We start from the raw sequence: 12209 nt of genomic DNA on the forward strand, positions 1-12209 counted from the left end.
TAAGCGTGAAAAATCTCCGCATCTCATTTTCTCGATTATTAAACTTTCTGCATATTTCTTGAGTTCCAATGTTGCTAAGACTCCATCTTTCCTCACCCTTACTTCCTCTCTTGATCACTTTTGATAGAAGCTTCTTCAGTCTCAATTGAAACAAACATACTTTTAATAGAAGCTTCTGATTTCTCATTACAATGTGTTGGGTGTATGACTGTGTATACATGATTGAGTTAAGAGGTTCCAAGTGATTTTGGCTTTATGTACTGAAATTTCACACACCCAAAGTATGGAATGGGAGACAACAGATCCAATTTTATACAAATTCAATACTCTGTAGAGTCTATACACAATCCACCTCCACCCAAAAAAAAGTGAAACTAATTTCTTCTTTACATCTGTTATGAACAAGCTAATGCTCTTTCCCCCTATTTAAGGTAAACACCCTTCCCAAATGAATGTTCTTATAGTTTGTCCTGGATCTATCTGTAACTTGGAGTATTTGGTAAAAAGAAAATGTCTTGCCAGCATCATACCCCCCACTGATGCCCTTCATTCTCACTGTTATAAAACTGATGAGTACTATGAAGTACTATGCTGCCTCACTTCACTTGTGAAACTCTTAGTGTTCCTCCAAGTTCCATGGGAACAAGAGGGATAAGTGAGTGAAGAACATCTGTGATAAGGGGGCGATAACTAGGTTCTGGTTGCACGCATAGCACAGCCACAGCAGCAACCTATAAAGCACAAAACCCATTAAAGAAAAGTACATTTGTTTGGTTAAGGAAAGTACCTAGTAAGCAGCATTGGTAATATAAATAAAAGTGGGAAATGAGTTTTGAGTTTTGAATTTTGAATTCTAGGATCACAAACCTGGTACAAGTGTTTGGGATCCATTGTGTTCTTAATCACTGGATCCACAATGTTTGGAAGCTTGGCTCTGTCCGTGAGCTGTGGCATGGCCTGCAATCATAAATAGTTATGTGCCTTACACTGCTTTCCATACTTATGGGGGGTAGATGAGATGAAAAGTAGCCCATACCCATGTGACAATAGACTGGCATTGCGTCGGTGCCAGTTTTTCCACTGGCTTCCTTCCTAATAGGAGCTCCAATAGCACAACCCCAAAAGCATACACATCACTTTTATCACTTAATTTACCTGTAAAATAATTGAATTGCAGCCATTAATTCTACAAGATTTCCTACACATGAATTTCACAATGCTACATGAACTTGCTTTATGAATCTAAGACATGATAATATTAAAAAACTATTGCTACAGTAACCCAATCATCCATATCTAAGTGAATAATTTCTACCTCAATTGAAATGAAATCCCTCTCAACAGTCAAAAACATATTAGACCCATCACAAATCGTCTCAAATTTTCAAATGAATTGTAGAAAGCTTATATCTGTTCCCCCAAACCATCCAATGTTTACCATTTTTCAGACAAGAATAAATTCCATTTCTAAAGCGAGAGACATACACTTCAAAATAAAGTGCTCTAACAACCATTGCTTAGAAAATAAAAGCATGAGATTGTCATTAACTTCAAAATTTGTTCCATGTGTATTCATTTTTTATCACATGGTCGATTTGGTCAATTTGAATAATGTGTACATGTGACTTTTCAATAGGGCAGGTATATGATTATATGTCCAAGATGAGAACAAGAGACATAGGTCGTATGTTTCAAACCCACCCTAAAGTCGTGACGTCATTAAAATCAAAGAGGACTGAGAAAAACAATTTCTTGGATCTGGTTTGCTAAAGGGTTACAATATATTGAAATACACTATCTGTCAAACCAATGCATATGGCGTATAATGATAACAGGTTTAGCTGGCATACCATCTAGAAGATACTCCGGTGCTACGTATCCCAAGGTACCCGATAGTTTAATGTTCTTCTTGCTTTGGGACCCATCAGTTATGGCTAGACCAAAATCAGACAGCTGAATCCACCACCAATAAGTTCGAGGTGCCAACACATAATATGAAGCTTAGGTGAATACAACAAAAGAGGAAAACAATTGGTAATGGAAAAGGGAAGTAACTTTTATGGCAAATCTAATGTGATTTTCTTACCTTGGCATTGAAGTTTGCATCTAAGAGAATATTAGAAGATTTCATGTCTCTGTGGATCACTGCAGGGTAGCAGTGTTCATGCAGATATTCTAGTCCTCTGCCAGCATACCAGAAGAATGTTAATACCACTATAATGAACACAAGAGAAAAAAATCAAAATCTTTTTAGCGGAACATTACTTTGCTGTGTCAAGGGCAATCTTCATCCTCATGTACCAAGTCAATGCCGAGCCATGAGTAGGTCCTTCAGCATAAGATTTTGGAAAAGAATGACACAATAAGAATTTAGTAACCGAGAATCAAGTGTTGTTGTTTACTGTTTCAGAAAACTTTTCTGTTTCTAAATTTTATTTGTCTTTTGAACACATCTGAGGGTGTTTGCTTCAGGAACACGATTGTGTCCAGAAGAAAAAATAAAACATCTCCTAACCTTTTCTGATCTTTGGTTTTTAAAACAAATATATTTAGAAACGATTTTCAAAATTTAATAACTTTGGGAAAAAAAATCAGGTCCTCTCTGCTATGCATTTAAACATGAGATACAATATTTTACCATGTAAATGAGCCTCCAATGATCCATTTTGCATCAACTCATAAACAATAAACCTCGTGTCACCATCAATGCTGCAACCCAGTAAGGAGATTATATTCGGATGCTGAATTTTACTCAACAAATTAACCTCGTTCTGCAATTTCATCACACCATTCAACACAAGAAAGAAAGGACCAGAAAGAAAAAAAGCTAAAAAACAGAGAACCAGCAAATTAATTACCTCGAATTCTCTCTCCGCATGTTGAGTCTCACAGTGGAGTTTTTTTACTGCAACATCCAGGTTATGATCCAAGCGAGCCTTGTAAACACGTCCAAAACCACCCTCGCCCAAGATGTTACTTTCCAGAAAATTATTGGTCGTTTTTTCTATTTGCTTATAATCAACTATCGGCACAGACTCCTTCATACCAACAATTTTGACGGAACTGAATCTACTCAGAAACGGTGCTAGGGTGATCCCCTTCTCTGCATCTTGGCATTCAAACAGAAAGGGAAAAAATTAATCTCAGACAACACCATAGAGTCGATTTGATTCTGAAATTTTTCTTAAAAGGTATATGAGAAACGGAACATTAGAAAATAAATAAGTACCTGGACCGGGAGTTTGAACCTTTTTGGTTTTGGATTTTGTTGGAGACTTAGTGTGATAAATCCAGAAACATAGGAAACTGAAAATGAGTGCAGCAAGTGAAGTGGTGGCTATGACAATAGCTATTAGCATTTTCTTGTTCAGGTGATGCTGCTCTTTCCCTGCTTTAACAGTTGTGAGAATCCAAAAGTGAAAAGAATCATTAGCAAAACCAATTATTTAACAAAGATTAAGAATCCCAATGATGAGAAAGAGATGAATGAGTACCTGGAGAGAAAAAAGGAGGAGGTTGAGGAGAGGAAGCAGGAGGGTCTGCAGCAGCAACGTAGTGCAGAAGAAGAATAAACACAAAAAGAAGGTTCATTTTCATTGTTTGATGTAACTATGCATGTATTTGGAGGCACAAGCATAAAGGGAGAGAGTGTGCCCTGTGTTGTGAATTGTGAAGCCTTTGGAAGTTAATGTTAATGGGTGTTCTCTTCTCTTCTCTTCTCGATCTCCAAGGTTTCAACTGCTTTTTGGTTTTCCAAAAAGAATGCTCTTTTTTCCTACCCTTTTGAATCTTCTTTTCCTACCTCTCTTTGTCTCTCTCTTTTCTTCTTTTTTAACTCGCTAATATATCATCAATTCAACCAAGGATAATTCAAATTCGATTATATAAGGTTTTTTGAATTACAAAACTCCTTTTTTATACTTTTTTATAAATATAAGATTGCTGAAATAAGTGTGTGAAATCATGTATTAAAGTGTGTATGTGATATTATGTCGCTTTCTGTGCAGAAGAGAAAAGAAGGAACAGTGGGGAAAGGAAATTTAATGTTGAGGTGAAGCGGCAATCACACGACAAGCATGTGCATTTGCTCTTGTCAACTGCGCTACTCTGCTGCAACCATGAACCAACATTTTCTTCTTCTTTTTATTTTCTTTTGTATAAAATTTTTAAGCTTATGCAAAGGAAAAGAGAAAAAGAAAGGAGTGGGAGGTTCATTCATGGGGCTGCAAAATGATGAAGACGATTCATTTGATCTTCTGAACATGACACCTTCACATCGTTAGGTCCTTGTCTTGGTGGTGCCTTTCTAATAATAAGTGCATTTCTAAATAATAACTACATTTCTAAGCATAATATACTTTTAGAATTTTACTCCACACTTTTATGTAAATTTTAAATTTGTTTTAGATATCACATTTACTACAAATACATTTTATAATATAATTAGATGTAAAATTCATTAATTGACTTTATAAGGTTGAGTTAAATTTAAAATTTATTTTCTTAACATGGTATCATAGTCATTTAAAGTTTATATCTAAATTAGTTAGAATGATAAAGTCATCTGTCATCTATTAGACCGGATCATACACAAATTGAAAATATCGATGTGTAGGTGTTTTATGAATTGATTTTTGTTATGTTTGAAATCTACTTCTTAATAATATTATTTAACTTAATACTGTTTAACTTATTTTTAATTAAAAAAATTATTGGCTAACCTTAATCAATATTTTAAAAATAATTGTTCATAATCATTATTTAAAAAAAAAACTAATAACTAACTTACAAAGAATTTTTTTACATATATAAGCAAGTCATTTGAGTTAAGCAAATTTTGTTGAAGTGTTACATAACCCTTAAAGTAAAGTTTATGAGATAACTTTCCCTTAGTATGTGAAGGTTTTCATAACATCTTAGGTAATATCTTGTAACATGATTATGGACAGTTTTGATTAAATTTATCAATCACGTGTCGACATATATCATATAATTGATAAATAATTATATTTTATAATTATATATTTAATCTTAAAAGTACATATTAAAAACAACTATCTCTTAAATAAATCTCTTAATACACTAAAAAAATAAATAGTTAACTCTTAATTAAAAAATATTTCAGGTTTATAAAAAATTTCCACACCAATACTAATTTTTTTGCCAAAATTTTACCTTTACATCATCATGTTCACGAAAGTTATACAAAGTAAACAACCCTGACTTTGACTTATATTTTTTAAAAACAACTAAAAAATAAAATATAGTGAAAAAACATTTTTACATTATTTATAAATTAAGAAATAATGAGTTGTTTTACCAAAATATTTTATTTTGTAAAGTAATCTGGTAAAAGTAGAGATTTTTTATAGTATATTTTTATTTTTATTTAAAAATATTTGAAAATTTTGAGCTATAATTAATCTTCTTTTAATTAGAGAATTTAAAGTTGTTTAAAGGATGTAACTTTGTTTAGACAATATAAATTTGATGGTAATGACCCAAACCCTAATTTAGTAAGTTGTTAAAATTTAAGTATGAGTCTAAGTTCTAAATTAAGTATAAAAAAAAAATGAATGTCCTATAAGAAATAAGTTTAGTAAACTAATAGTCTTGAAGTTTTGGATTAGGGCTATTGTAAATCCTTTATGTGAGATTGACTAAGTTTCGTTATTGTTGGAGATCCTACATTGACTAGAGATTAGAGTCTTTCATTGTATATAAGTGGGTGCAAACCTCAACCCTATGAGCCGGTTTTATGGGGTTAAGTTAGACTTAAAGTCCACTTTGTAATATGGTATCAGAACCATTTCGAGCCTATTCTAGTGGGTAATTGTTGGGCTTATCAGGTCACCCGCTATCGGGCCGCTATCGGACCACCCATAATATATGTCCCACGCACGAGTTGACAGTCTCGGCGTGAGGGGGGGTGTGTTAGAGATCCCACATCGACTAGAGATTAGAGTCTTTCATTGTATATAAGTGGGTTAGGCTTAAAGTCCACTTCGTAATAGTTATTGTTGAATATTTTTTATTAATCTTACCCAACATATATATGTGTGAGAGAAAAATGATTTATATATAAAATATGTGATATTGTGAGTTCCGATAAGATGATAATTATATGAATACTCAAGATTGTATCCTAACCAATTAGTATTAAGTAAATGAACATATATTAGCAATTTTTTTTTAGTTTTACTTATGTATAAACAATATAAACTTAAACATTTGATGATAAAAAAATGATTGAGATTTAAGCTTTGTAAATTAAATGCAATGAATCAACATAACATAATAGAGTTAAGGTGAGTTTTTAATGGATCTTATATTAAATTTTGATGAAGATTATTTAATATGAATTTTACTCAAAACGTGAGTATAAGAAACACCTTGTTGTCATATGATATATAGTTGACAACTCTTGTAGTATTAAGCTATGAATAAGGTGTAGATTGTTGTTCTTATTTTTCTCTAATAAAAGAATGTATGGTAATTTCATTCTAAAAAAAATACAATACCATATTTATATAATTAATAAATTGTCAAAAACTAACATAATTGGAAAATTTCAAGATTTACTACATATAAAGAATACTTTATTGAAAGAGATGAAATATATTTTAATGATACTAATTGTTGATAGGGCTATCAAAGTTGATAGTTTGTCATGGTGTTTGACTCAGATAATATGTAGTGTTATAGTAAAAATCAACATTAATTAGAGTCATATGTGACGAAATCAGATAAAGATAAGTATGTCCATTTATGGTAAAAATACAATATCAAACTAAATCAAAAATATGTGTTGAGAAAGATAAACGCTATAATAGAAATATCCATTAAAACTCAACTTACACTTTAAAAATTCAAATATGAATTGAAAATCATGTTGAATAAAAATAATAAAGTCAAATGACATATAAGTAAAAAAACTCATAAACACATTGTCTTTAAGATTTTGAATTGAAAATAATTTCATAATTTTTTATATATCTGTGAAGTTATTGAAAGTAAATATCTGAGGCTATTTTCGTGCACAAATACCAATCAATAAATACTATAAAAGTTTGACTATGAATTATTAAATAGAAATAGAATTATTAATAACTACAAACGTCAATAACGTTTAGTAAAAAAAAAAAAATCATAAAGTGACTGCTAAAACTTTTATATTAAAATACAAAGCTTTTGTCTCCCTCCATTTTATTGTTCATAACCTCCTCTTAGAATTAGCAATAACACTCCACTTACAAAAGTCAATTTTGGGGAATTCTTGTTCATCTTGAATATATATTAGAAAAAGAAAGAGTGGAAGATGGTGGAGAAAAACCCCTTTTTCTTTATTATCATTCTCATACTCATGCATAATAAAAAATATTCCACACTCCCGAATTGATACTTGCTTTTTTAGGTGCAATTTTTCTATTTATAAATGTCTTTTTAACAACATATATTATATTAACCAACTTTTTGTCGTTGAAATGATAAAAATAACAATTTTTTTTATCACTTTTGTTAAATAAAAAAATATTATGTATGAATTGACTCTTATTTTCCTAATTTAAAAAAATAATTAAAAAAAAGTAGGCATCACTAGAGTTGAAGGTTAGTGGAAACAGATGAGAATGATTTGATGAAAATTGGAATGTTGATAGAAAAATAAGACTCTTCACATGTTAGATTTGTTAGGTAAAGGATGGTTTTGAACTTTGCTAACTAAGCACGTTACCCAAATTATTTGGCCTCTCTTTCCTTACACTGTTGTACTGCCTCACCAACGAAATATTAAAAATAATAGTAATAAATAAAATTATCTATCAATAATAAATACCAACTTCTCTTTTCATTTATTTCTTATATTTTATTTTATTTTTTATTTTTAAAAGAGCATTACTATAACATCTCAATTTTATTTATATCTATTACTTTTATTTTATTTTTATAATAACTTCTCTTGTCAATACCCCTATAACCTATGTAGCACAGTGACACGAACACTGATACGACACGGGCACGGACACAAAAATACGTAAAATTTCATAAAATGTAGGACATGGGAACACGAATCTATATATTATATAATTATTAATTATATAAATTGACGATAAAGATTTATGTTCACAAATATGCTTCAGATTATTTTTTAGAGCGGAAAGATATTTTTTATGACTGGTTCATAAGGATTTGTTTCTTATTTTAATAATCATAATAACAATTTATACAATAAAATTTGATTTTTTAGAAAATTAATGTATTTTTCCTTTTTAAAATTGTGTTAGAAACCGTAGTAGAATTGTCAGAAATCTAACAAATATTTTTTTAATTTGACACTTCATGGATATGTGTCCTACAGGTGTCGGTGTCCGATATTCGAGCTTCATAGACAATGTAAGGGCATTTCTTTTTTATTTACATATTTTATATCTATATTTTATTTTAAATTATATTTTAGAATTAGAAAATGAAAAATATTTAGATTTACAACATGTTATAAACTAATTACATCTTTTAACAACATAATATACTATACACCACCTATTACTTTTTATGCACTATTTAAAAAAATATATATAGAGAGACAGCAAATTCTTTTTGTGAGTATTAGAATATGTAAAATTAATTTTACAACACCAAATCAAATAAGATTTTATGCAAATTATTTACACACGTTTCCCAGAAATTAAAAATAAAACGAAATATAATTATTATGAAAGTGATTTTTAACTTGGCATGATAATTGGAAAGGCCAAGGTAGCTAGGATGTCACAGTCGAAGAAATTATACGCATCAAATGTTGACAAAAAAATTATACGTCTGAACTCCTGTTATATTTATCTACCTTTTCATTTCGTTTTCAATGAAAATACAAAATGTGTTTAATTAGATTTTAGGAAATAATTTAATTGGAATAAACTAACACCCTAAAAATATAATTTGTTATCTTCTTGTGTATGCTGAAATAATTAATTTTGTGTTAATTACTACTTTAAAGTCATTCTCAATATTTGAATTTTAATAGGTGCTTAATATGAAATGAGTTTGGTTAAAAGAAAACAACTAAATATTTCTTCCTTTTTTATACAATTGTATGGAAAAACAAAAAATTACAAGTTTTTAATGTAGTGGTCGGTGGGTGAGTTAAAAATATATTAATTCAACGGTGGCAGGTGAATAAATACGTAAGTGAATAAATTTGCCATTTTAAATATCTTTTTATACATACAAGACTTAAATGCAATTTTATTGATATTTTTACTGTTACTTTTACTTTATATTATATCTTTACCTTAATAAACTATACTAATATTTAATGTAAACATTATGAGTCAATTACGGAAGTACAAATGATATTTTTAATTTAAAATAATCCAAAAATATATATTTTATTAGCCAAACGTAACGAGAGACAAATATATTTTTAGTCTTCATTTATAATTTTTTGGCTTAAAAATATTTTTAGTGTTTGTGGTAGATATTATTTTTTTATTTATTTTTAATTAAAAAAAGTATTGTTTATTTTTTTAAGTTTTATTTTTTATTTATTTATTTTGTTAGACAATCTTGATGGAATTTATAATGTGATAAATAGAAGTCTTGTTATCTGAATTTAATTGAAAATGAAATGTTTTCTTTTTAAATAGTTAATTATGTTTTTAGTCCTCCAACAAAATTAGTTACACTTTTAATTTTATTAAAAATTCATTTTGTATCATAGTGCTTTGATTTTTGTATAATATTATTTGTAGTATTTATATTGATAACATTGATGACGTAATTTTTTTAAAAAGTTTATTGAATTTTTTATAACTTTCTTGTATTTTGATCCTATGCATATGAGTTTGCTTTAAGAACAAAAAGGGTAACTAATAATCATCCAATCATGTCGGTTTTGATCTTTAACAAGTTGTGATATCATCTTTTACATTATATCTTTCATCATTAGGGTCTTCCTTGAAAAGTAAAAACACATTTGAAATATGTTGAAGGAGTTTCACTCGACACTTGTCATGGGCAATGTCATTCTATTATGTGACAATTGTCTCGATAATAAGGACACGAAGGAGGAGTGTCACAAATTGGCTCAATGAGGTTTAATTCTAATAAAAAGATTTTGATTAATGTTAGGGTTATTGTGTTTTTCATTAAGATTTTAGAATATTACAGAGAAGTGAGAAATGTTCGTGTTGCATGATATTTGCACATGTTGATAAGAAATTGATATAATGGTGATATAAAGGGAACTTTAACAACACAATCTAATCCCAACAATTAAAAATAACATTTTGCATGATCAGAGAACTAAAGAATGCAAAAAATATATATATTCCCCCTCCCCTCACAATTTATTGTGATCTAAATAAATAGAGGTGTTATTTTTATAAATGAAATTTTTAGAAATTTATAGGTTTTAGTTGCAAAATTTTTAGGAATTGGAGATGTTTGTTCTTACGAAACAAATCACCTACCTCCTTGTAATTGAGAGATAACTTGATTTATGTATTTAGTTATTAATATAAAATCTCCTCTTTTGTTGTGTTCTTTATCTTCCCGATTTAATAAAACTTGTTGGATTTTCATCTTTGTTATGCCCGAATCCTAGTTTTCTTCTTTTTTTAAACCAACATCTATGTTGATAATAATGTTCTTTGTGATGGGGTCATATAACCTCCATGCCTTGAATTTATCTTGACTCTCAATCATGCGTTCAAGTACAACATCTCACAAAAAAATAGTTTTTCAAGATATTAGAATTTTAAAACAACTAGAGAATAAAAAAATGAAACTTTTATTGACCAATATCTCAAAACTCAATGGAAAATTACAAAGGAATCAACGTTAGTCTTCCATGCGAAGTCAAAACAAAAGAATTACAAAGAAGAAAAGAAACTAAGAAAGCCCTCTATAAAGTTCTCCCATTTCTCTTTGAGACTTGTGTCCTTTTACAGACTTTTCTACTTCAAGGATCTTGGAAAAATATTTTAGTTTATATTTTGTTAACAGTTTCCAAGTTTTCAACTTTCCAAAATTCTTGGATTCGTTGGAAAACGACTTAAGGTCATCTGACCACTTCTATATTATCATCTCTCTAACATTAAATAAATCTACGCTGGAATCATTTTAATTTAACAACAAAATAAAACTATCAACATCAACAAAATCTCTTCTTCTTCACCTAACTCAACATATTTGGCTTTCTTCTCCCAGTTAGGACACTCATATTATAAATGTCATAGTGTATGACATTTGAAACTCAATAGTAAATTTATTTAAAGTTTGTGTTCGTCTACCTCTACCATGTCCTCCTTTGAATGCACCACGACCCCGACCTTTGCTAGGTTGGTCTTCCTAAGCTACCTTTAGCACATGTTCCTCTTCCATGTATCCTTGCATTCTTTGTTCATGTAAAGTAAATTTTATGCAAATCATCAGTAGTTAAGGCACTTTGGTCCTTGATTCCTTCATATCACAAACAACATAAACCCTAAACATATCTTGCTAACCACTATACCTTGCTCCATTGTTTCACCATTGGATTTCATCTTACTAATCACGGTTAAGGTTCATCCAAATAAATTGTCTACTTTTTCACCTTTTTTCATAGTAAGTAATTTGAATTCCCTTCATAATGCTTGAAATTGTGCTCTTTTTACTGCCATGGATCCTTGGTACTTTTGTAGAAATTGACATTTTTTACTTATAAAATTATCACTCATTCTACTATATTGTATTCTCACTAGGTTAACAATGGAAAGATCACTCCCTTTACAGTATCACACACACTTTCTCCCTAGATTATCATATTCCTTTCGGAACTCTAATACTACTTTTACTTGTTAGATTCATGTATTTAATAATTTTAAAGTATGTGTTATTTGATAGAAGAAAGAGAAAAGTTCCACACTTATTCAATTTTGAGAAAACAAAACAAGACTATACATATAACTTTTGCAAAAACAGAAAAATAAAAACATATCACATTTAAATGTCTACAATGTGATTCCTAAAATATTGAAATTGGGATTTATTATCCTAAGAATTAGGGCAAACCAACAAAATCAAAAGAATATAGAAAAATCTCTAATAAATTGAACCAATATTGATTGTAGTAACTACAATGTTTTACTTGTTTTTCAGATATAAAAATACTTATAATTAAGTTAAATTGAGTATAGTTTTATAAAAACTACTTTACAATTTAGTTTAGC

The 12209-nt window shown here is 29.4% G+C and overlaps 1 protein-coding gene across 7 annotated transcripts; it reads right to left on the reverse strand.

Moving 5' to 3' along the window:
- Positions 1–289: 289 nt before the first annotated feature.
- On the reverse strand, positions 290–4232 carry LOC137823098 (putative receptor-like protein kinase At1g80640). Of its 7 annotated transcripts, none has more exons than XR_016515485.1 (10): positions 3495–3857; positions 3230–3388; positions 2859–3109; positions 2639–2771; positions 2266–2329; positions 2087–2183; positions 1851–2000; positions 1037–1155; positions 868–957; positions 290–731 (listed from the first exon to the last, which is right to left on the reverse strand). XR_016515485.1 is itself a non-coding variant. In XM_068628218.2 (10 exons), exons 1-10 carry the CDS (start codon positions 3595–3597, stop codon positions 597–599), a joined length of 1254 nt encoding a protein of 417 aa, XP_068484319.2. In that variant the 5' UTR covers positions 3598–4232; the 3' UTR covers positions 290–596. The 7 variants fall into 7 exon arrangements, 4 of the variants coding, with proteins under 4 accessions (XP_068484319.2, XP_068484318.2, XP_068484320.2 ...); XR_016515484.1 differs by having other exon boundaries at positions 3230–3391; XR_016515486.1 differs by having other exon boundaries at positions 2859–3103; positions 3495–3809.
- Between the last annotated feature and the right edge of the window lie 7977 nt (positions 4233–12209).

This window comes from Phaseolus vulgaris, chromosome 9 (genome assembly GCF_051622355.1).
Source record: "Phaseolus vulgaris cultivar YP4 chromosome 9, ASM5162235v1, whole genome shotgun sequence".
Classification (NCBI taxonomy): domain Eukaryota; kingdom Viridiplantae; phylum Streptophyta; class Magnoliopsida; order Fabales; family Fabaceae; genus Phaseolus; species Phaseolus vulgaris.

What these genes read in the sequence shown, in the direction of transcription:
- LOC137823098 (XM_068628217.2), bottom strand. Translation starts at nt 3,597, where the DNA reads ATGAAAATGAACCTTCTTTTTGTGTTTATTCTTCTTCTGCACTACGTT. An exon ending in TCCTCCTTTTTTCTCTCCAG is followed by an intron (nt 3,392 to 3,494) that starts GTACTCATTCAT and finishes CAACTGTTAAAG; the next exon opens with CAGGGAAAGAGCAGCATCAC. An exon ending in ATTGCCCTTGACACAGCAAA is followed by an intron (nt 2,184 to 2,265) that starts GTAATGTTCCGC and finishes GTATGCTGGCAG; the next exon opens with AGGACTAGAATATCTGCATG.